Below are 26,494 nucleotides of genomic sequence, written 5' to 3'. Positions count from 1 at the left end.
TATTGTTGAAAATAAAATGCCTTACATAATACGAGAGTTTATATTCTAGTAAAAGTTAAAAGCAAGCTCCAAATACTGAGATGTTTATGAGTAAATACCTAAAAGATTGTTTTCTCCATGATAAGCAAAGTATACTAATCCTTACTGATTCCACTCACATCCTATACTCTGCACCTTGGTCTTAAAGTATATCTGAACAACCAAGAAAGGACATAGGTAAACTTGCTGACACCAAATTCTAACTTCATTATACTGTGATGTTTTTCAATGCAGTGGCTCAGAGTAGTTGATAGTGTACAAACAAATGTTTGGTATTAGTTTTCTTTAACCTTCATTTTCATATTACACCTGTAATTGATTTTAGGGCTAGGTTGCTTGTTAAGAGTCAGTTATTCAGAAAATGAAAGAAAACCAAAGTAAAAGTGGGTATTGAGACCTATTATTTTATTTGGTTAATGTATATAGTCTTTATACATTCAGTTTGCAGAAAAGTTTCAGGAATTTAAAGAAGCTGCTCGACTAGCAAAGGAGAAATCACAGGAAAAGATGGAACTTACCAGTACACCTTCACAGGTGGGTATTTAATTTCTATTCTTATTTTTGAGCCTTGTTCATTTCAGATGGTATCCTTTATGCCAGGGTTAAATTTGGGGAAATAATGGCAAAATTAAGGTAGTTTCCAAGGTGGACATAGAAATGCACCCTTCAATTAATCTATACTAGTGGAGAAAGCTTTCTTTCCTATATGCCACTGTCTGCAAGAATCTAGGGGGAAAATCAATTTAGTAATTATAACTTAGATTTTTTGATGTGTGTACAACTTAAAAACAGTCATATGTAAAGAGCATAGATTGGCCTATTTTGTGTTCTGTAATGGCCATTCACAAGAGGAGACAGAGGAGAGGCTCAGGGAAATAAGAGTTTATTTTAATCACTGGTCCTAGAAATAGGAAGCATAGCACACATCTGAGGGGCACTTAGAGAAGCCTCAGGGTGGTCAGGAGGCAGAAAGCAGGAGCATGGGAAAAGCTGAGGCTAGAGCTATATTGAAGAATGGCAGAGCAGGGTAGACAATTTAGGGTTTGGCTAGTTGAATAATTTCTATAGCCTCTAAACTCACAGGGGTAGTCCCTCATTGCCTGGTAGCTGGCCCTCGGATGGTGAAGGCAGAAGAATATTGCATCCTGGGGTGCATGGGCCAGATGAGGGAGGTAAGTTTTGGGTTGTTAGTTTGCGTATCAAAGGCATGTTCCCACCTCACCCCCTTGTTCTAAGAATTGGCTAGCCAGGAAGTTTTTTTTTTTTTAAGATGTCAGAACATCACATATACAGAAAAAAAAATAGTAGTCTATTATCTTGATTTTAAGTGTACTTAAATCTGACAGTTGGGACATCTTTCTTTACACTTAGCACTGAGACCCAAAGGTTATAGGTTTTATACACGTATTTGCTTTTTCCTTTAACAATTGACTTAATACCTGTGACTTGCTCATGATAATCTTTCTTTAGTTGGAAATTAATTAGATTTCCAAGTAAAGTTCATTAAATACTTATATTTCAGTGCTTTTACAAAGGCTTTAATGTACATTGTATGATTCAGCTTTTTAATAGGCTTTTCTAAAATTAATTTTTATTTCAATTTGAGTCTTAAGGGTAGGGTTCAGCTTAGTGCTGGGTTCTCTATAGCATTTGAAGTGTACTCAAGGCTTATATGAAAAGGAAGAATCAGATGTTATAAATGTTTCTCTGGAAAGTCAGTATAGTAGCAGATTTCCATAACACTTTCCTCGAAAAGTGAATAGGAATTGCCTGGGAATTTACTGACTAGCCATTTTCGAACATTGTTTGCTCTTTACCTTCCTCCTCACCCCTGGCACCCAACTCTATTTGGTAAACCCTGCTGGTATAAAGAGTTTTGTGGTTTTTTTGTTTTTTTTTTTAAAGGAAAGGAGGGCTCTGTTAAGTATGCGTAAAGTATGTATTTCCTCATAGACTAAAAGTGTACTCTGGATCTAAGCCAAAGCTCCATTACACTTCCTCCACACTTGCAGTGACCTGGAATAACATGATCATTTTGAAACTTCCCTTGACTCTGTATCTTCCCTAAGTGCTATGGTAGTATAGTGATACTTTTCATAAAAACCTATGTAATATTTAGTACATGTACTGGTAGCTCTCGTTCTTCAGGTGTTTGATTCTAGCGTTGTAAGAGGATGTTGTAGCACATGCCTTAGGGAATATGCAGAGGACTCCAATAAAATTATATATTACACTTGTCCATTGTACTTAGTTCCTATTTCTTTGATCATAACTTGTTTTTGTTTAATTAGCCATGAACAAGTTGCTGGTAAGATACCTGCTACTCTTTGGTGGAAGAGATATCTTTAAGCCTTGACTTTCATCAAAGGAATATATCCAAGATGTTTATATATGGAAAATACTGTGAAATATAAGGAAGGAAAAAATATCCTAAGTTCATCAGTATTTGAAAGCCAAAATATAGTGACCCTAAGTTATCTTTTCAAAGCATTTGAAGTCTGATTGGTAATTTAATGTACAGAAGCCAGAGTAATAGTTAAAAAAAAAAATAATTTATTTTCATTTGTTTCCTCACCTTCCCCTTTTGTGACAGTCCCTTACAGATGTCATTACTATTTCTGTTTTAGTTTGAAATGTATGACTGCTGGCCACTCTGATTCTACTCAGCTAGAGGACAGAGCTTGATTCTCCTTGATTTAACCCAGTCTGCTAAATTAACCCTCTGCCTGAGGTATAGAATATTACTCAGGAATTCAGCAAGGGGATCAAGAGGTTAAATGGAATAATTGATAGTAGTAGGCATTCAATCAGTCATAGCTTTTGTTTTTATTTAGGAGGGATAACAGACTGGTTAAGAGTATGAGTTTTCAAATCAGACGTACTTAGATATAAATTATTTTTTGTCACTATTTGGTCTTGAGAAAATGGCTTAACCCGATTCTCTTTACACATCTGTAACATAGGGATTACATTTCTTAGGTTATAGGCTTGCTGGAGGCAGTAACAATGATAATGGCGATGTCATATGATAATGACACTAATGTAGGCTTTAGAGCCTGGCTTTGGATCTGGGCTCTAACCCTTACTGGGGTTTTTTGTTTTTTTGGGGGGTTTTTTTGTTTGTTTGTTTTTAATTTAGGCAAGTTACTATTTCTTTAAATTTATAAAATGAGAATAAGCACAGCACAATGTCTCCTGAAACTAATATAACACTATATGTTAACTATACTGGTATTAAAATAAAAAACTTAATGAAAAAAAAAACCCCCCAATATCTCCTTATAGGGTTATTGTGAGAATTAAATGAGGATTACAAAGTGCTTAGCATAGAGTATATCGTAAATGTTAACAGCTGTTGTTGGTGATGTGGTTGTAATGCTGAAGATGATGATGTAAAGCCTTGACATAGTATCTGGCACATAATAGTTACTTAGAAAGATAAAGGTGCCTTAGTTGAATAAAACCTGCATCAGAGTACCCTGGAAAATTTGTTAAAACACAAATGCTGAGTCCCACTCCTGGCATTTTTGATTTAGTAGGGCTGAGTTAGGGCTTCAGAGTTTGCATTTCTGGCAGAGTTCCAGGAGATGCTGATCCTGTTAATTTGGGGATCCCACTTTGAGAAGTAGTGCTGTAGACAAATTGTTCCCACATCCCTAAAGGCATGTGATGAAGAGAGTCTGGCATTTAGGGCCAAGTTAGCCACTTCCCCATTCTTAAACTCTTGAGCTAAGATTGTACTCTTGATAAAATGTCATGTCAGATAGTCTTTATGTTGTCTTGATCAAGATAACATCTCTAGGAATAAGATGAATTATGTATTAGTTGTTACTTGGTTTCATGTCCTTCTTTAATGAATAGACATTAATTTAGAACTTTTTCTCTTGGAGATCTTATGTTCTTGGATTTCCATGGGAATCTTTTAAACAGTCAATTTGACATAGAATCAAGAGTAATGACTGGCTATAAATCTGAAGTTTCTTATATAGTGCACGGTAAAAAAAATACTGTATTTGAATTAACTTGTTAAGTGCTTTCCTCAGAATGCACATTGAAGAAAAGGGGGCTATATAATCAAATAAATATAATGCAATTTTTTCTTCATTGGAGTTTAGAAAAAAGTAAGTTTTAGCTGTCATTTGATGAAGACTTTTAAGTTGAATGAAGTATTTACTCAGTTAGTTGTTTGTAGTCAAACACAAGTTATGGATTTTTTCCCCCATATATTGTAGCTCTCTTAATCTATATTTAGGCTAGCTTTTTCTCAAGATGTTTTAAAATTCACTTTATAGAAAAAGTAGCATATACGTGTGTGTGTATTCAAAGAAGGAACAAAGCCTCTTTAGCTTTGTTATAAATACCATAATTTTTTAATGTTCAAATTAAAGATAAATTGTATTTACTCAAATGAGGCTCTGGTTTATTTTAACTGATTGTTAGTATCTCTGTGACTAGCTGTTTGATCTTATAGAAGTGACTTGACTTGCCTGGGTAGTAGGTCTTAAATCTACAAGGTCAGAGTTTTGAACTATATGATCTCTCTGGACATTTCAAGTATAATAAGTCTCAAATGTTTTAGATCTTCTTTAACAAGGGTGTCACTTGTTATAAGTGGATTTTTTTTGAAAGGTGGTCTGCATTAGCCAAGTGTTACTGCCTTTGAACTATTTTAGTTACATATCTAACCCACAAATAAACCATTAGAATTAGTGAATGCCTATAAATTAATATGGTACTTTCTTAGTATCACGTAACAAATGTGGTTTTACTGAACCAGATACCTCAAAACAACTTTTACAATCTCAGGAAATGTTCACTAGAGTTCTCTGGATATTATTGTTTGCTGTCCAAAGTAAGGGCAGTGGACTTGGAGTCTCTAATCCTGTTACTTGTCTCAGTGGAGTGTTTATCCATTTCTCTATTGGGTTTACCTGTGAGGTGTTGGCAGTGAGGTTAGAGAGGACTAGAACTAACAGTAGTGAAATTGACTGAACTTGGAGGAAATACAGGACTTGAAGGATTGGTGAGGGAGGCTGGTAAAGGAAGAGCAAGATGTTTTTGAAACTTCTTTTGTTGGTTTGTAGCATGAACTTCAGAAGAGGATTTCCACCTCAGATACTGAATTTATATCCTAATGAGGCATTAAGGGGATATGTCCTGTAGATAGAAATTATGAATTGGAGCTAAGTCTCAAGAATAATCAACAAATGAGCAGTAGTTAAAGCTGTAGGAGAGAATGATATCATCCAGAAAGAAAATAGAATGGGAAGGGTCAGAAATTGTCACTTAAATTTGAGGAAGATATAGGGAAAGACACTGAAAAGTGGTAGGAAATGAAGCAGCAGAAAATGTTAGCACAGAAGTCAAGAGAAGAGCATTTTAAGTTAGAGGCAGTGATTTATCAGTGTCGGAGGGGGCTTCCAATAAGATGAGACGTAAGAGGACTTTAAACCGGGGCACCTGGGTGGCTCAGTCCTTAAGGGTGCCAGGATCCTGGGATTGAGCCCCGTATCAGGCTCCCTGCTCAGCGGGGAGTCGGCTTCTCCCTCCCCCACTCTCCCTGCTTGTGTTCCCTCTCTTGCTGTCTCTCTCTGTGTCAAATAAATAAATAGAATCTTAAAAAAAAAAAAAAGACTTTAAACCTAACAAACTGGAGTTCACTGGTAATTACAGGTGGACTGTTGGTAAAGAAGAGCAAGGTGAAGTAGTTTCTAGAATGAAAGGAAGTAGAGTTAGTGACTTTGGGCTATTCTTGAGGCAGAAATGTTTGGTAGTGAGAATAAGGTCATAAATATTATTTTCTTTTGTATGAGGAGAGTAAGAGTTTAACATGATAATCTCAGGATGTGACGCTAAGAATTTTTTTTTTGTAGAATATGTGTGTGGGAGTGATTTGCATATGCTTTTAAATGTAAGGAATGAGTAAAGGAGAAAGAGAAGAATAGAAGGAAGGGAATCATTGATGGAGCATTGTGCTGAAGAAGGTAATATTGTGAGGGAGGAGGGTGGAAACAAATGAGTCACTTCTTTATCTGAGACAGGAGGGAAGGATAAAAATATACTCAGGTACAGATAGGGGGAAGACTGAGTAAGTCCATGCCAGTTTCTCTCTTCTCTGGAAGGAAGAGTTAGGTCATTCACTGAGAGGAAAGACAGCTGAGGAAAGAGAGGGCTTGAACACAGGTTTGGAACAGCTGTTAGGTAAAGTAAAAAAAAGAAGAGCCAAGTGAGAGTAGTAAGTAAAATTAAAGATTACTTGGCTCTTAGATGTCCATCGACCTGATGTTGATAGCAGCAATGTCCACAATAGCCAAACTATGGAAAGAGCCAAGATGTCCATTGACAGATGAATGGATAAAGAAGATGTATATATATATATACCATGGAATATTATGCAGCCATCAAAAAAAAAAAAACATGAAATCTTGCCATTTGCAACAACATGGATGGAACTAGAGGGTATTATGCTGAGCGAAATAAGTCAATCAGAGAAAGACAAGTATCACATGATCTCACTGATATGAGGAATTCTTAATCTCAGGAAACAAACTGAGGGTTGCTGGAGTGGTGGGGGGTGGGAGGGATGGGGTGGCTGGGTGATGGACATTGGGAGGGTATGTGCTATGGTGAGCGCTGTGAATTGTGTAAGACTGTTGAATCACAGATCTGTACCTCTGAAACAAATAATACAATATATGTTAAAAAAAAAAAGATAGCAGGAGGGGAGGAATGAAGGGGGGAAATCGAAGGGGGAGACAAACCATGAGAGATGATGGACTCTGAAAAACAAATTGAGGGTTCCGGGGGGGGTGGGGGGATGGGTTAGCCTGGTGATGGGTATTAAAGAGGGCACGTTCTGCATGGAGCACTGGGTGTTATGCACAAACAATGAATCATGGAACACTACATCCAAAACTAATGATGTGATGTATGGTGATTAACATAACAATAAAGAATTTTAAAAAAATTACTTGACTCTTTAAGAGCATAATTGAAGTCAGGGCTCAGAATTATTTTCATGACGCTAATCAGCTTATTTAGCAGTGTATTCTCTCATTGCACTTGGTAGTTTGGGCACATAAGAATACGGAATGATGGTTCAGTTGATAGGAATTGGAAATTGACAAGATAGTTGTTGTGGAAGGAAGCCTCCAGATGCTAATGAGAATATAATGAAGGTGATTGGCTTTCTGGTATAGACTGACCATGGAGAGGAATAAAGCCAGATTGCACCTGACAAAGTCACATAATGGCAGAGGGCCAAAAGATACCAGGTTGAAAAGCAAGTGGGAAGGGTGTGGATTAGGTTGAGAGGATAGGAGGATGTACAACACCTCTTACCTGTTGGAATCAAAACTAGTAGTTGATGAGTTAATCAAAAAAGTCAGTTAATGTGAAGAAGTCTTTAAAGACTCTTTAAGTTTATAAATTAAAATTCAATAATACTGTATTTTATGTATTCACCAATATTTTTTTTAAGCTGAAACCTTCTCTTTGAATATCAGTCTGTTGATTGGAATTCTATGTTATCTTTCTTACATAAATCATACTCATGATTGTCTACAATTTCCTGTTTCTCTTTTCCTTTAAGTAGAGCTAACCCTAGTCACTTGCAAAGAAATGAGTGTGATGTAGATTTCCTTGTCATTTTTCTGTTACTTGTAGATTTTATTTTCTAGCCATTTACTTTTTAGTCATTTCAAAGCATATGGTTTGGTTTTCATCAAAATAACCACTCTAGCTTTGCATTCAGACTTTATTAGTTTGCATAATATTTAATTCAGTATATAATTATATAAGTACAATTGGCATAAACATGGTTGGGACAGATACAGCTGACTCTTGGTAAGCATTTAATGTAGCTGGTAGAAAAATATGCAGAATAGAGATGAACCCACTAGCACTGTGCCTCAGTCAGTTAGTACACTTTACATAGGGAAGGAAGAGCGTGAGTTAATCTAGAGTCAGGTTACTGAGAATTTCTTTGGATGTCAGAAAATGGGATTTCAGAAGTGGTAACCAGGTATGGGGAATGGCTTAGCCAGTAATAGACGTTTGATCTCCCCCTCATTTTCTTTTATGTACCCTTTTGTTCTTCTGTGTCTCTTCCCTGGCATTTCTTTCTGTATCCACAGCCATGGAAACTCAAAATCATAAGGTCCTTCCTGTCTGAGCCTCTGCCCAGAAAAGAGTGTTCTCATCTTCATTTAAATAGAAAAGACTGAAATAGAATAAGTCTTCTTTGAATGTTTATTAAATGAAAAAGAGAAGAAGCTATATTTTCCTTAAGTCAGAAATGATGGAACTGTAACAGGAACTTTAATTTTAGTCTTTACTGGAATTCAGTGGAAGGTGTTGGTGGTATTTGGTCTAGTGGTGAAGAGCACTGCTACCACATCCTTCCCACCCGCTTTCCTACTACAGCACAGACACCAGAGGGGAGCTGGGTGATCCCCCCGGGAAGGCCTGCGGAAAGGGCCCGGCTCATTTCTTTTCCATGGGATTTAGAGTATTTCCTTTTGTGGGTTTTTTTTGTTTTTTATTGGTTTGTTTTATTTTTGGCTTTCCTGCCACTCCATAAATGAGAGAGATAATTTTTTTATTAAGATTTTATTTATTTATTTGACAGAGAGAGATACAGCGAGATAGGGAACACAAGCAGGGGGAGTGGGAGAGGGAGAAGCAGGCTTCCCGCTGAGCAGGGAGCCCAATGCAGCCGATCCCAGGACCCTGGGATCATGACTCGAGCCAAAGGCAGACGCTTAACGACTGAGCCACCCAGGCTCCCTGAGAGAGAATTCGTAAGAAGCAATTCCTGAATCTTACATGTGCTCTGTTTTTATTTATATTTTATGTTTCACATTTTTCATTTTTCTTACCAACTTTGGTAGACACATATACATACATACCCATATATCAAAGAAGATATTGTTTGATAATTTTTTTCCTTAAAATGGCTACTAGCCATATTAGCTTAAGAATGTCTTTCTAAAGACAAACTATCCTTTTTTTCTTTCAAAAATTTGTAGTCTAATATATCTCCAAGTTTTTTATTTTAATATAGAATTAAAGATATAAAATGTTGACTTTATATAAGGTATGTTTTTTTAATAGGAATAACTGAAGTTGAATGTTTAAGAAATTACACAAAATTTAGTTTGAAAAAGAACTCAATGTTTGGAATACATTAAATAAAACAACTTTCACTGTGTTACTTTTAACATATGTGAAGTTCCCAGAAGGTTTCACAGAATACTTTTGACTACCTGTGGGGGGGTAGTTAGAAGTCAAAGGAGTTTCATTTTCCTTTTATGCTCTTATGTACTGTTGTACCTCTCTTATGAGCAAATACTAATTTTCTTAATTTTTAACCTGCTTTTAAAAAAAAACACGCTCTGGGCTTTTTGTTTTCATTTTAGATATAATGTGTAGGGTAACGAAACATGCCTTTCATTAAATGTAGCTAATATTCAGGTTTTCTGATGGAAAGCTTGTCGAGTTACAGTACTGGAATTGTTGTTACTTCTATGCCTTTCTTCTTCTCCTTCCTTCTGTCCTTCCTAGCCTGCCTCTGAAAGGGTCTTTCCACTTCAGTAGCATCAACATTCTTAGCCTTCCCAAGACCCATGCACCAAAACCCTCATTGACCCCCAGAAGGCAGTGAGAACCAGAACCTCTCTCTTTCTTAATCGTAATCTACTTTTGTCCCTCACACTCTTATCAATCAATTCTAGCAAATCTCCAAGTGAATCCTTAGTTGCTAACAATGGTTGTGCCCTCTTAGGTTAGCAAGGTCATTTGTGGGGTCCCTGGGTGGCTCAGTCGGTTAAGCATCTGCCTTTGGCTCAGGTCATGATCCCAGGGTCCTGGGATCAAGCCCCGTGTTGGGCCACCTGCTCAGTGGGGAGTGTGCTTCTCCCTCTCCCCTGCTCGTGCTCTCTCTTTCTGTCTCTCTCTCAAATAAAATAAATAAAATCATTAAAAAAAACAACAAAACAAGGTAATTTGTTCCTGTTCTCATTTCCCCTGAATCAACTTACTGTTCAACTGATTGGACAGTCCACCTTGATTATTTTAGTTTGGTTTGGCCTTTCTTGAAGAGAAATAGCTCTGATTTATTTCTTTGTGCTGCTTCAACTTATTCTAGCTAATTGATATGATCCATAATTGACCTAGAAGTAGTCACTTGGGATATCGTTCCCATTTTATGTTGTCACATTATACAGTAAACCTTATTCATGCATTGACTCTCAGTTACTTGAAACAAAGAGGATTTAAGAGAGATTTGAAAAGAAAAATATTGAAGGTCAAAATAGAGGTTCCATTAATAATTGAACAATAGTTAAGTGATAAGGTGGAATCAAGAAAGTAGCTTTTTTGACCTTTAATAGCTTGTATAATTTATAGCATTATAGTATTAAAATATTTAAATGTGAAATAATATACATACAATTTAAAACCAGAAGCCCCTGAAAGAAATTCACATTAATATTTTCTGTATTTCTTCCTAGCATTTCTCCTTGTGCATTATTTTTATGTAAAGTATATAAATTATCATAATCTAAGATAACTCCTTATATGCTCATATTTTTCTAATTATAAGCATTTTCCTGTATTACACATATTTTTCTTGGTTTTTTTTCTTTTTTTTTTTTTTTTTCAAGTAAGCTCTTTCCCCAGTGTGGGGCTCGAACTCACAACCTTAAGATCAAGAGTCGCATGCTCCACCAGCTGAGCCAGCCAGGCACTCCTCTTATTTTTATTTGAAGAAATCCTGTATTCTTTCAGGTTGGCAGATTATGACCATACCCACCCACTCTCCTATTGGACACTGATGTTTTCCTTTTCTTCCTTACCATAGTCTAATATTTCAGTTATGAAGTTTTAGTGCCCAGAGATCACAAGGCGTCCATAAAGCTGCACTTAAATGATCTGGTGCTAGGGCCTCCCCTGGTTAACAGGTTTATCCAGTGACCACCCCCCCCCCCCCAGTTCTGATCTCTACTAATACCAAATATAGATAATCTTAGGATGCCAGTCACAATAATAAGTGTCAGCTTGAGCTTCATTTTAAATTCCATTTATTTTCTAGAGGAACAAATTAAATTCACCTTGATAGACAAAACTTAATTAAAAGTAGAAATAAGACAGGAAATTTTGTGAAGAAAAATAATTCCATTATTCAGGCAAGCTGAAATACACTCCCTCTGATTTCTGGCTGCTTTTGTAGATAACTCTGGCATTGAAAAGTAGGGCGGGTAAAAAAAATTAAAACTTGTTGAAGATTTCATTCTTCCCCTTGCCTTCTTACCTTCCCAAGTAAAATCACATTTTCTTGCATTTTTGTGCTGTCTTCTTTTTCTTAAGTAATTCTTTGAATATCTTTTATTCTTTTTTTTTTAAAGATTTTATTTATTTGGAAGAGAGAGAATGAGAGATAGCACGAGAGGGAAGAGGGTCAGAGGGAGAAGCAGACTCCCTGCTGAGCAGGGAGCCCGATGTGGGACTCGATCCCGGGACTCCAGGATCATGACCTGAGCCGAAGGCAGTCGCTTAACCAACTGAGCCACCCAGGCGCCCTGAATATCTTTTATTCTAACCAATTAGTTGCTTATATAAACCCAAAAGTTCTTGAGTTCTTTGAAACTGCATTTCTAAATTGTATTGTTGTGGATAGTTTTCTTAGGAGTTGCTTTGCTTTAAAAAATTATTTCTCCTTTAAATTTTATTTTTTACCTCTTTGACTCAAATTTCAATGGAAATATAGTTTATAAGTAAGCATACATTGGAGTCACTTTTAACTTTAAGGTTATCTTGTATATTTTACCAAAAGTATAACACTTTTATCCCCTACCCCCTTTTTTTAAAGGAATCGGCAGGCGGGGATCTTCAGTCTCCTTTAACACCAGAAAGTATCAATGGAACAGATGATGAAAGAACGCCTGATGTGACACAGAACTCAGAGCCAAGGGCTGAACCAACTCAGAATGCATTGCCCTTTTCACATAGGTACAGATTCAATTCACCCATCATGATTAAGTAAAATGTGTAGAGATGGAAACTTACTTGGTTTCAGATAAGTCTTGCAAAGTTACAACCCTGAGTGAAAATTCCAGTCTTTTTTTTTTTTAACTGTTTCTGTTAACCTCAGAAAGGTTTTTAAATAATTTATAGTTGATAGATGCCTAGATGGACTAGAATGAACATTTCCTTCATGTAGAAAAAGGGCTACTGAGTTAATTGCAATACAAATCATTTTTCAGTGAAACAGTGTATTATTGTAAATCTCTTCTACTTATTTTTTTAACATAGCCCTCAAAAGTCCCCTTTGTTAACCTGGGTTTCCACTTTCATCTTTGTTCTTGAGGGTTATAAATTTTTTTAATCAGCTTCCTACTCTGAAATCAAGCTTTACCATACTCTTAGAGGTGATCTCACCATTGGATATCACAGAAGGAAGAAAGTTATTGTTGTGACTTATATTCATGTTAATGTCAGATTTAGTTTTTCATACCAACTAACAGGAGATAAATCTTCCAGTAATTCTGAACTGTAAAAGAATTTGATATTTCAAAAAGATACAATTTATCTTAAATATGTTTTAAACCAGTTACAGTAATTATTTGCCATACTGGTGGTATTTTTCTAAAGTAAGGAGGTCTGCGGAACTGCGGCATTGCAAATATAAACAGGTACCTATCAGTTATTGTCTTAATTTTTATCCTTCTTTGGAAACCTGACTAGGTAGTTTTAACTAAAATTGAGAAAATAGTTTTCCTATGTTGTACATCTCTTTTGAGAACCAATTTTTAAAACCATCAAATTCTTTAGCATATTCAGAACAATTGTGAAGTGAGATATTCCAGACTCTTTTTTCATGAACATTCTAATTTTGATTGAATTTGTTGAATATTAGGGGCAGCATAGATTATACATATTAGGGAATAACATTGAGAGACCTCATGATCAGGCTGAGGAAGAAGAAATTAGTTACGGGTTTTTTAAGGAATGTGTTAGGAAAACTTTTTTGACTGAAAGACTTATAATTTTGTTCCTAAAAATGCTAATAATTTTGCATACAACGGTAGACATATCTTAGAATTATCATGGAGATCATGCTTTAACTGTTGCTGTGTAAGCATATTCTCTTTTCTATTGCTACTAAAATAACTGAACACATAAAAAATTTATTAGTTCCTCTGAAGACGATGTTCACATTGATAAGTAAAACATACAAGTTTTTTGAATATGCGATTACAATTGAAGATTTGTAGTTTTTAAAAAATATGTTCAGGGGAGGAGAAATTTTATTCCTATTAAATTTAACATACCCATTTAAAAGATGTAAATGCACTGAACATAATTATAAATCTAATTTCTTTGGCTAACACTTAAACGAGCCATGTGCATTGAATACTATAGCATTTCGAAATAAGAACTTTTGTGTTTAACATTTGTAAAAACTATTTCTAGTTTACTTTATGCACCTAAAATTCTCCGAGTGTTTGTTGTTTTGCTAATCCTTAGTATTTGGGGTTACTAAATGGGACTAGTCATCTTCTTGATGTTCTCTTTTCCTGGGATTCTAATAGGAGTTACTTACTTTGACTTGAAGGTACAGCTTCTTTGACTACTGGAATCTATAGATTAGTCATGGAGATATTTGAGTTCTGAAAAAATTTAACAGGTCATTTTAAACTTTTAATTATGTTAAAGGTATTGCACAATCTTAATAGTTTTCTTGTTACACTATTTTTAAAAAATACCTTAGCTTACAAGATTTCAGAAGACTTATTTTCTGAACTAGTTTTGATTTCCACCTCAGATAGAAGTTTCAGTGTTTTATAACCAGTGTTAGAATCCCAAAATAACAGAAGAGACCTCAAAGATGGTATAAGCCAGGATCTTCCAAACTGTGGTAGTTTGAAATCAATTTAGGTTATCTGTGGCATTCTGAAAAATTAAATATAAAATAGGAAACATCAGAGTAAAATTCACATTAGGAGTAGACAACTATTTCATTCAGTAATACATAGATTTGTGTGTGTGCTGGATTATAGTGTAAAAACGTCAAAGTTTGAAAACGTGTGCCTTCGACACGTGAGGAGACTAAATCCCAGAGCTTAGGTGAGTTGTCCTGGGTCACATAGTTGATTAGTAAAAACTTGAGTAGGACTGCAGCTCACACTTTGACCCCAGTAGATACTGCCAGTTAGTTAACAGTGCATTTTAGTCGAATTCCCATCACAAGTACATGGTAGTGTCAGGAAGTTAATAACTTCCTATCCTAGGAGAACTCTGTAGAAATAAGATCAGTGTTTCATGAATTAGAAACAGCAAGAATATTAAAATAATTTTTATTTAAATTTGAAACTTGTAAATGTTTAAACTTGACACGCTATTTTTTTAATGGAAGACAAAATCTGTATTTTAAGGCTATTTAGACTATTTTGCCTTCTTCCTTAGTACTTATTTCAACAGAAAAGAATGAACAAAAAAATATATTTTGCCAACATTTCTCTGTTCTGATTGAGCAAAATCACTAGAATATCTATGTGTTGTGGTTGCCTGAAGGAAGGATATGGAGAACAGTGACCTAGTCAGTCAAGTTCATTAAGAGTTGATGGTAGTAATAGCACTTAGGAAGCCAATTTGTGCTCTTAGAATTCAAACCGTGTGCCTAAATCTCATGAACTCATTAATTAACATTCCAAAAGAAGGCCTTGATTTTCATTTGGTCCTGAAAATTTTAGCAGTTGCATTATAGTTGGTTCTTTACTCTGTTTGTTTTACATACTCTTTAAAAAGTACAAAAGCAAGATTTTTTTGTTACTCTTTAAACTTAAACAGGTTTTTCTAATATATATGAAAGAATACTATGATAAACTCCCAGGAACGCATCACCCAGCTTTAAGAGTTATGAAAAAATGGCCAGTCTTATTTCTGCCCCTGCCCACTCTTCCACTTTTGTATTATTTTGAAAGCAAATCCCAGACATATAATCTCATCCACAGATACTTTTTAAAATTACTTTTGAGCTTTTTAAAAACTTATTTACTAAGGTAGTACAGTTTTTTATATTCTATCTCAGTGGCATTATAGGGTTACCTTGAATTATTTACTCTTTTCTTTGATTTTTAATTATACTGCTGAACTAAATTTTAGAATGTATGGGCTATTCAGTACCCCTTAGTCAAGTGCTGTTTTTATGTCCTTGCCGTAAGCTATGCAAAAACATTCTCACTGAATAAGTTTCAATAAATTAATATGTTTTTAGTGTATTTATTTAAATGCTTTTAAAAAAATTTTAGAGGTATGTAAAAGGGAATTATTGAAAATAAAAATGTTTACTAATTTCTTTGGAGAAATGGCATTACATTTTATCTAAATTACTATATTTTCTTAAAAAAATATTTTTTAACCTAAATGATAAAAATCATTTTGGGACTGAGCAGGTATACACTGACCCACTGAAGTGTTCAGGGCATCCTTTGAGACCTTAGTCTTAGATTAGCTATGTACTAAATAAAGTAGCCATATACTAATAGACCAGCATATACAAATGGAGGAAGGTTTTGTTTTCTTATTCCAGGGACTTACTGTTTCCGTCATAGTATCAGCTGTATGGGATTCTGGAAATTACTTGTTCTTAATAATAAGAAAGTCTAGGATTTTTTTTTTTAAGATTTAAAACTATCTAAAATTCTCTTGGAAATAGTTAATTTTATAGTTTCCCAGTGCTGTTAGAATATAACACTGAAAACTAAAACTTTTTATTTTGTTCATCGTAAATTTATGCTCCCCCACATATACAATAATATATTGATAAACAACTGTTGTTACCATATTTCTGAGAGTCCAGAACTGGTATATATACATTAGTAATTTGTGAAGCTATTTTTGTACTGATAAATTTTAATAACAGTTTGATTTTATTAATGAAAAATAGGCTCTTTTAAGCACTGATTATATTTAAATTCTTTTAAGGTTTAGATAGTACATTCTCATGGTGCTGCTAGTACACATTTTGGGGCTACTGCATGTATCTTCTGTTAAAGAGATTTTTCTGCCACTTTGTGTGTTTGCAACAGGTATTCATTAAAGGACGTATGCACAGATGTTACTTGTTAGTATATTGATTTTGCTTTAAACCAGTATAACCACAATTTTACTCAAATTTATGAAATCTGGGTGGGTTCATTTCATTTCTGTTTAATAGAGTAATTTCTTCATATCAGAGTTTCAGAAAGTTACTGCTTTAAAACAGATTAGGGATTTTTGTACAATTTCAAAAACTAAATTTCATAAGAAAATTTGTACACTGTTTTAGTTACGTGTTAAAATTTTTTAAATAGTGCTTTATTTTGAATTAAACACCGTTTGTACTTACTTGAAAGATGATACAAACAAGAAAAAAGTGAATGACTGTTAGGAGCTCTGGGGTACTATACTCCCCCAGCTGTGCCATCCGTCTCCCATTTTTATGAATAATAGGCAAAACTTACAAGAGCATAGTTAGGAAATAAAGTAGAAATAATCTCTGTGGCTAACTTTTGTTTGGGTAAAATATTATCTGTAAAACTGGAACTTGATTTCACAAGAAGTGTCTTATCATTAATACCATTGCAGGTGAAAAATTGAAGTTGTAGAATTCTCCTTTTTGTTACAGTTACAAACGACTTAAATAATATTCTTCTACCATGGAACCTCAAAAATTAGGTTAGGATTTTTAAAAATTAATTTGAAGGCTAAGACAGATTATGAGAGATTGTAGTATAACAATTTAGAGATGTCAGAATTTCTTTTACCATAATTGTGAACAGATAACATTTTATAGGAAGTGCTGTAGTAATTTCATAATATATACAGTTTACATTCTCTGGGAGGTGAGAAGCAATTTATGTATTTTTAAATAAGATGCAGGGCGCCTGGGTGGCTCAGTTGGTTGGGCGACTGCCTTCGGCTTGGGTCATGATCCCTGGGTCCTGGGATCGAGTCCCACATCGATCCCCCTGCTCCCCCTGCTCTGCTGGGAGCCTGCTTCTCCCTCTGCCTGCCACTACCCCCTGCTTGTGCTCTCTCTCTCTCTGTCAAATAAATAAATAATTAATAAATAAGATGCAATTAAAAAAATAGAATATAGTGACCAGGAGTATTTACTTTATTAGCTTTCTAAATAAGTGTACTTAAATTTCCTATCCTGCATTTTTTAAGAATTAATCTTTATTCCCTTCTAATGTCTTATAAAATTTTTTGAAGAAAATGTATAAATTTGCTGAAGCATTTTTTTCAGGTGTTACCACTTAAAATAGGTTATTTGCTAGAAAAAAAAATACTATTCATATGAGATAAAGACATTACTAACTCCCCTCCGTAAAGGATTAGTCCTTTCCCCTTCTCCCTCTCTGCCTTACCAGTGTAATTAATGAGAAAGAATGTTTACCAGCCCATCCCCAGTGATTGTCAGCTTCTCTTTTCCAAAATGACTAGCTGGAGTTAGACGTATGGTCATTCATAATGGAACAGATTGATCCTAGATTAATTATGATCTCTTCCCTGTAGAGGGCTTTTAAAATTCCTTTTATCATTTCATTTCTGTTTTTAAAAGACCATAGTGGGGATTCTATTGGAAGGGGGTGGGTGTGATATATAGATAGTTCTTTTCTAGGACTTAGAGGAAAATGTTCTTCCTTTGAGTTTGGATTCCCATCTTTCCTCTTATTAGAGAAGTAAGGGACAAGACCAAGATAAGAACATAGGCAGAGGTCATACAAGCCACGTAAATGTGTGACATTTGTGGTATGTATGGCAGTAAGGAATGGTGAGGTCTGTGGTAAAGCAAAGTGTGCAAGGTTCATCTGAAGTTACTAAGGTTTTTTTTTAAATAAGGCCATACAGAGGGATGGGGCCTAGATGACCCATCTTGTTTCTAGTCTAGACTTTCAAAAGGAAACTTATATATGGTTTAGCCCAAGATAAGGATTTTAAACATATTCTAGCTAGTAATATTCGTTGTTGTAATGACCTTACAAACTCTTGGTGGAGGTATTTGGGAGGATATATGTGCAGATGAATTCTGGATATTATTTCCTCTTTGGGGACATATTACTCTGACAGGTGTTTTCTCTCAAACACCAAAATCACATGATTTCTGTGGCACGGTATATATGGACCATTCCATGGTCGTCAGATGAGGCCTTCCCAGCTTTATCACCTTGTGCTTCTGTAGCATTTGCTCCAAATTGCTTGTAGTTCTCCACATATAACCAACCACGCAACCATGCTTTCTCATCTGCAAGTCTTTGCTTCCTTGTTTTTGGAATATTCTCCCTTCTGTTTGCAATGGCTGTGTACCTACACTCTGTATTTCTTCCCATCCACCTCTGCCTGTAACTGGACCACCAACTGGTCAACCCCTATATATCCTTTAACCTCTAGCGCCACTGCCTCTGTAAACTTACTCTCATGCCCTCACGTGTCCTCCTCTGTTAAATCCCTGTTACCTCCCGATTTACATATGGAGGTTAAAGTTAACTTATCAGTGTCACGTGGGTCAAGGATTGTGTTTTACTCATTTGTATTCCTGGTGCTTGTCATGGTAGACACTCAGTAAACCAGTGAATGAAACAATTTCCCTCACAGAAATCGAGTACATGCATTGAATACCCTTGGTACAGTGCTTCAGTCAGCTAAAGTTATGCCTATAAGTTCATAAGACCTTGAAGCTAAAATATAAAACTGGTTATATTCTTTGAAATTCAGTTACCCTTAACAAATTTAAGTCTTGGGTTTAACTGACTTAGTCTAATTTTCTTCAAAAATTCCTAGTTTGTGTAAATAAATTTTGAAGATAATGTGTTAATAGACAGTGTTCTTAAGTGGTTGAATAATGTGAGAGACGCTAAAATGTGCATTTTCATTGTAATAATTTTTTGTCCTTTTGATAATTTCCTTTTTATTTAAAAAGCAGTGCAGAATGATTCAATGATGTATTTTCTGTGGAGTTAGACAATATTTATATTCTTTGTTTTTAAAACCAATTATAACCAAAATGTGTTTTTAAAAAATTTCATCTCTTAAAAGGTCAACACAGGTACTTATTATTTGACTCAAAGAAGTAAAATTAAAGACTATTGATTTTTTAAAATTGAGAATTGTACTATGTACATTTGGCAGAAGTAAAGATTGGGGCCAACTCTGGCTTCATGAGATAACACATTTCATGTGGAAATAAGCTCACAATTAATACACTGAAATGTGTTGAAAGTAGTCGTGCTTCAGGGACTACTCCTTCTTTGTAGGGATAAAAAATGTAGATGTGACTAACCAATTGAAATAAATGTACATTTTGTTTTTATTTTCCATCAGTTTGCCATTTTCCACTGAATTTAGCTTGATCATATATCCAGTGTAGAGAAGATAGTTCATTTTTATGACTCTGGCCTAAATTGAAATTTAAATGTTGATAGTAGAACTTTGGAGATAGAAGAAACTTTCTCTGTATTACATAGTCCATCCACTTCATTTTATGGAAGTATAAGCAAGTCCAGGGAAGATGTGAGGTATTCAGCATCAGTATTTGTTAATGGCTAGATTAGAACAGAGAGATCTCCAAAGGTATTGTTCATTACGGTCCTTCCTGGTTGAGGTAGTGCTCCTTCTAAACTCCAAGAGGGTTTGTTTTCTGTATCATACTTCAAGATACTTTTCATCCAGATTTTTGTTATTGTTCAACATATTTACCACTACTAACTAAACTCCCCTACTGGATTCTTAGCTTATGGAGTAAGTTTTATTAACTTGGATTTCTTGGTATCCCATATAGTTTCAAGCCATTAGATATGTAACAGATAATGAATAAATTTGTTGAGCAAATAAATGAATATACTTTTGCCATTACTGAGATGACAGAGGTAAATAAGTTGGTACATCCTGATCATTAGCAACAAAAATACATATTGGACAGGGTCAACAAAGATATCAATATGAAGAATAATTAGTTTACCTTTTTAATTCCAACAGGATCCACTTAGCTGTTAATATTCCCATTAATTTAGTAACTGCTTTATTGAAATGTAATTCTCATACTAAATAATTCACCTATTTAAAGTGTACAGTTCAGGGGCATCTGGGTGGCTCAGTCATTAAGCATCTGCCTTCAGCTCAGGTTATGATCCCAGGGTCCTGGGATCCGCCGCATCAGGCTCCCTGCTCCGCGGGAAGCCTGCTTCTCCCTCTCCCACTCCCCCTGCTTGTGTTTCCTCTCTCACTGTGTCTCTCTCTGTCAAATAAATAAATAAAATCTTAAAAAAAAAAATAAAGTGTACAGTTCAGGGGGGGGTTTGGTATATTTATAGAGTTGTGTACCCAACACCACAATCGGTTTTAAAAAACATTTTCCTCGCCTCCCCCCAAATCCTGTACCTATCAGCAGTTACTTTCTTTTTCCCTTTCACACACTCCCCTTTTCCCCAGTCTGAGGCAACACTAATCTTTCTGTCTGTAGATTTGCCTGTTCTGGACATTCTTTATAAATGGAATCATACAATATGTGGTCTTTTATGACTAAATTCTTTCACTTAGCATGAGTTTTCAAGGTTCATCCACACTGTAGAATGTATCAGTACTTCATTTTCTTTTATTGCTGGATGATATTCCATTGTGTCGATATACTGCATTTTATTAATCCACTCATTAGTTGATAGACATTTGTGCTGTTTCCACTTTTTTTTTAATAATTTTTTATTGTTATGTTGCTGTTTCCACTTTTTGAAAGTTCCACCATTGTTATGAATAATGCTACTATGAATATTTATGTATAGGTTTTTGTGTGATACATGTTTTCAGTTCTCCATGTCTATCCTAGGAGTAGAATTGCTGGACCATATGGTAATTTGATGTTTAACCTTTAGAGGAGCTGCCAAACTGTTTGCAAAAGCAGCTGCACCATTTTACATTTCCACCAGCAGGATATAAGGGTTCCAGTTTCTTCACATCATCAGAACTTGTTATTATCTGTCCTTTTGATTACAGCCATCTTAGTAGGTGTTAAGGGCTTGTGGTTTCAATTTGTACATATTTCCCTGATGGCTAATATTGTTGAGCATCTTTTCATGTGCTTGTTGGCCACTTTTATGTGTTCTTTGGATGGTTAAAACTTTTGTATTGCAAAAAAAAAAAAAAGTTTGGATGGCTACTCAGATCCTTTATCCATTTTTAATTGGGTTGTTTATCTCTTTTTTTGTTGGGTTTGAATTCTTTATGTATTCTGGATATATAAACTCCTTACCAGATAATGATTTGCAGGCAATTCTGTAGGTTGTCTCTTAACCTTTTGGTAGTGTCCTTTGCAATACAAAAGTTTTAAATTTTAATTAAGCCTAATTTATCTGTTTTTCCCCTTTGTTTCTTACAGTTTTGGTGTCCTAAGAAACCATTGCCTAATTCAAGGTCGCAAAGATTTACATGTGTGTTTCTACTGAGTGTCTAAACTCTTACATTTAGGTCTCATCCATTTTTAGTTAATTTTTATATACATTGTGAGATGGAGGCCCCACTTCATTCTTTTGCCTGTGGATATCCAGTTGCCCCAGCACCATTTGTTGGACAGACCATTCTTTTCTTACTGAATTGTCTTGACGTCCCTGTCAAAAATCAGTTGACTGTACATGTGAGGGTTGATCTCTTATCCTATGCTGCTACCACACTGTCTTCATGATTGTAGCTTTGTAGTATGTTTTGAAATTGGAAATTTAAGTCCTCCAACTTTATTCTTCCTTTTCAAGATTGTTTCAGCTATGCTGAGTCCTTCGAATTTCTACATAAATTTTAGGATCAGCCTGTGAATCTCTGCAAAGAAGCCCGTTGAAATTCTGATAGGGATTGCATTGACTCTGTGGAACAATTTTGGTGCCCATCTTATCAATGATAAGTCTATCATTCAGTGAACATGGGATATTTTCCCATTTATTGAGCACTTCAATTTCTGTAAGTGGTGTTATTTATTTTTCAGAGTGTAAGTTTTGTCCTTTTGTTAAATGTATTCCTAAGTATTTTATTTTTGATGTTATTGGAATTTTTTTTTAAGATTTTATTTATTTGAGAGAAAGAGAGAGTGCAAGAGAGAGCATGAATGGGGGAAGGGAGAGGGAGAAACAGACTCCCCTGCTGAATGGGGAGCCCGATGGTGGGGCTTGATCCCAGGACCTTGGGATCATGACCTGAGCTGAAGGCAGACATTTAACCAACTGAGCCACCCAGGCGTCCCAGGTTTCATAATTTCAGATAGAAAAACCAAGCCCTAGTGTTGTGCTTTAAAAAAATAGTGACAGTTTTATAAAAGAATCCTTCCTCTCAGTCAGTTCTTTTATCCTTTAAAATAGACAATCAGTTACTTTTTAAGAAGTAAACATAAGGAAAGCATATTGCTGTATTTGTCAAAGCACAGATTTCTAAAGCTACCAAATGAGGGGAGGAAATCACTAACCAATCAGAATATCAATGGGAAAAAAAATTTAAAAAACTGGGAATATAAAGAGCATCTATGAAAACCCTCCAGCTAATGTCATACTTAATGGTGAAAGACTTAAAGCTTTCCCGCTAAGATAAAGAACAAGAGAAGAATATTCACTCTTGTCCCTTCTATTCAGCATTGTACTGGAGGTTCTGTCGTCATTCTGTCATCCGTTTCCATAATAATGGTCAGAAAGTCTTAGTTTCCATAGCAAGGAAGGGAAATATACTTTATCTTAGTGGTCTTGACACCCACAGGATCTCCTAGGTGCCAAGCCCTGAACTAATATTAGACATGGTTTATCACATTTTGGTTTTTTTGGAGAGAGAAGTATCTTGGGCAGAAATACTAAAGAAGAAAAATTACATACCTAAATAGATTCCCTTCGCTTTTCCCCACTTCTCACTTAAAAAAAAAATTCTGCTTTGAACATTTTTTCTTTTTATGGAAAAGCTGCCTTACTTCCTTAAGTCCTGATACCTGCTGGATAGTTTTTTTTTTTTTTGTAAAGTCAGAAAAGATCAGTTCTCCCAAGTTGGATTTTTTCTTCTGCGGAAGAGAGCTAGTTTTCCTCGGCTGTCCGGGCCATCTTTAAGTTTTGGAACTTAGCAGAGTCACCATTTCCTATGGAAGAAGAGGATCTGCAATTTGTCCTAATAGAAAAGATGCAAATAATCCCTGACTGAGAGAGAGTAACTAACCTGGAAGAAACATGACACTTCTAAAATACCCAATCTTCACGGTTTACCTTTGAAGAGTCCAAAGGAGTAGAACCTTTAAAGAAGATACTTCACTGTTAGAATTCCTTTTTATTCCTAGATAGCGTTTTAAGGTATCTCCGTGTAGCAGAAGAAAGAAATGTTTTGTTCCTTTGGCAGAATGCTATTATACAGGCACACCTTGTTTTATTGTGCTTCCCTTTATTGCACTTACTAGTTAATGTGTTTCTTACAAATTGAAGGTCTGTGGCAGGCCCTAATTGAACAAGTCTACTGGCACCATTTTTCCAAGAGCATTTGCTCACTTCGTGTCTCTTTGTCATATTTTGGTAATTCTCACAATATTTCAAACTTTTCATCATCATTATTATATTTGAATTGCTGCAATCTCATCAACTTTTAACGGATGAGGAGGTGCTTATGGACGAGCAAAGAAAGTGGTTTATTGGGATGGAATCTACTCGTGGAGAAGATGCTGTGAAGATTAAAAAAGGATTTAGAGTATCACATAAACTTAGGTGATAAAGCCGCAGCAGGGTTTGGGAGGACTGACTCCAATTTTGAAAGAAGTTCTGTGAGTAAAATGCTATCAAATAGCATCACATGCAACAGAGAATTTGTTGGTGGAAGGAAGAGTCAGTCACTGCAGCAAATTTCGTTGTTGTCTCATTTTAAGAAATTGCCACAGTCACCCCAACCTTCAGCAACACCACCCTGATCAATCAGCAGCCATCAACATCGAGGCAAGACCCTCTACCAGCAAAAAAGATTATAAAAGCTGCAGGCTCAGATGATGGCTAGCATTTTTTAGCGATATATTTTTTAACTGAGGTATGTACATTTTTTTAAGACAATGCTATTGCACACTTGACACACTACAGTATAGTGTGAACATAACTTTTATATGCCTTGGTTTTGGGACACCAAAAAACTCATTTGCCTCACTTGATTGTGATATTCGCTTTATTGTGGTGGTCTGGAACTGAACCCTCCGTATCTCCAAGGTATGCCCTGTCCACTTAATTTTCAGAAGACTTAAAAGCCCTTCATGAAAAGAAATTCCTATTTCTTGAGAATCAAAATAGCTATTATTCCTGATAAAAATAGTGGAAAATAATCAACCAGATTTGCAAAGTAGAACTGTTTATATATGTCATTTCCTTTAAAACTTAATGTAGCCATTTTCCTACGTGTAATCTGATACTCGTATTTTGGTCCATTTCTTTTGTGTCATATATGAGAACACTTAACTCCCCACCTCACAGGGATGTTGTGAGGCAAAATTTAAATGTTCCTAAGAAAAGTGTAGAATTAATAACTCTTGACTGTTTCTTTGTTGGTAGTTTCTATAATCATAAGATTTTGCTTATTTTTAAATTTACAAGTACTTTTTTAGAGCTATGAATGGATATTAGGTATATTCAATTGGAAGTAAGATAATGAAGTTGTAATTGATTTATCAATGAACATCCTTGTATACGTAATTTAAATGCATGAAATGCACTGATTTTTTAACAAAGAGCTTTTATATAATTACAATTAAAGAAAGCTAAAGTAAATGTCTGGTTTCCCCTTTTATTTAATTGAGATTTAATTATTCATACCTCTTAGAAAAAAGGTAACCCAATTCATTAAATTCTAGTGAAAATGAAATCTACAATGAAATAGATACAAATTAAAGAAAAGAAGTGAAAATCTCAAAACAAGGTTCAAGCATATAGAGATGCCCAGAATTTAGACTTTGATAAAAGCTGAGTAAAACTCTTGTGTTATGAGTTAGAGGTGAAAGTAATACTTTGATTAGAAATAGGATTATTACAGTAATAGAAAATTTTGATAAGCACTTGCTTCATATGACAGCAGAAGGGTCTGAAAGAAAATTTGCATAAAGGAAAATGAGGTAAAATTCATGCATAGAAAATTCTTGATAGCCTGCAGAATTTGGTTTCATTTGTACAATTTCATTTTCATAACATATGAACATAACAAAGTAATTATGTAGTATTTTGTTTCACATAAATCAACCTGATTTTTTTTTTTTTTTTGGTGGACAGCAAAGCAAGGTTTATTGAGCCATAGCAAAGTCATAGCACAAAGCTCCCAAGGAGGGAGGGGACCCAAGGGGATAGCCACCGGAGTTTCTAAGTCTAGGGGACCTCCCAAGGGGGTAACCACCGGAGTTTCTAAGTCTAGGGGAGCTCCCAAGGGGGTAGCCACCGGAGTTTCTAAGTCTAGGGGTTTTTATGGGCTTGTTGGCGACCTGTTTCAATCTGATTAACCACTCCCTGCACCTGTCATCCAATCATTTTTTTTTTCACCTATCTGTCTTATGGGAAAGGGTGGAGGGCTCCTTCCAGGGCTATGTAAAGTCCTTTTAAGGGTTCGACTGGATTTTTGCAAGCAAAAGTTTAGTTACTGCACGTGCATTATCAGATAATGGTTCCCAGAGTGAGGCTTTAAAATTGCTGTCAAATCTCTACTTCTGCTTTGTTCTCACTGTCATAGTATCAAAAGACAAATCAATTCAAAGTGAATTTAGGGATTCAAGCTTATAATCTGTATTTGTCAACAATTTAGAAAATATTTTCTAAATTACCATATTATCTAAATATTTGTTTTGTAGTTTACTGTATATGCTATAAAAAGGAGAATGGATATATAGTCCTAGGTTAAGTATGTTGGGATCAAGAAAGCATTTGACATCACAATGTTGTATTTTTGTATGCCTCTCTTTTTCAAAATGTAATAGCTTTAGATGAGCCTTGCATACTTCTATCAGTCTGCTCCCTAATGTCATATGTACCACAGAGTTCATTCATGTTGTTTAATTTGTTATTTAACTCCAGTAGGGGTGCGAACTATACAAGGGGCTTTTCTTTGGCTAACTCAGTTTGTTCCTGTAATCGCTCCCTCTTTGAAAAATTTCATAATTTGCCCTCACTTAAGAGTTTTATGCATATGCATTCATTTCTATATGAATGATATAAATTGGTTCATAGTGTATTATTGATCCATAGTATATAGTATGTTATTCTTTGTCTAGTTTAGTGCTCATATGTTTGATTACTACAGGAAGAGTAATTTTTGGAAATTCTAACCTCAAAATAATGAGAAAAACCCTATATGAATGAACAGCGAGCTAGTTTGAGGGTAATAATGAAATTACTGATAAAATTTCATGGATAAACATTTATAAAAATAGAGCTCCTTGGGGCAAATGGTG

General features: G+C 35.1%; 1 protein-coding gene across 1 annotated transcript in view; it reads left to right on the top strand.

Annotated features, from left to right (window-relative positions):
* HOMER1 (homer scaffold protein 1) overlaps nt 1-26,494 on the top strand; it is a 128,651-nt gene that overhangs the window by 55,589 nt on the left and 46,568 nt on the right. The window contains exons 4-5 of the mRNA XM_027606829.2: nt 481-573; nt 11,909-12,048. Of these exons, the coding sequence (XP_027462630.1) occupies nt 481-573; nt 11,909-12,048 (233 nt within the window). The remainder of the gene's footprint in view (nt 1-480; nt 574-11,908; nt 12,049-26,494) is intronic.

This window comes from Zalophus californianus, chromosome 5 (genome assembly GCF_009762305.2).
Source record: "Zalophus californianus isolate mZalCal1 chromosome 5, mZalCal1.pri.v2, whole genome shotgun sequence".
In the NCBI taxonomy this organism is placed as follows: domain Eukaryota; kingdom Metazoa; phylum Chordata; class Mammalia; order Carnivora; family Otariidae; genus Zalophus; species Zalophus californianus.
The sequence above is the reverse complement of the archived record's forward strand: the minus strand, read 5'-3'. Positions and strand labels throughout refer to the sequence as shown.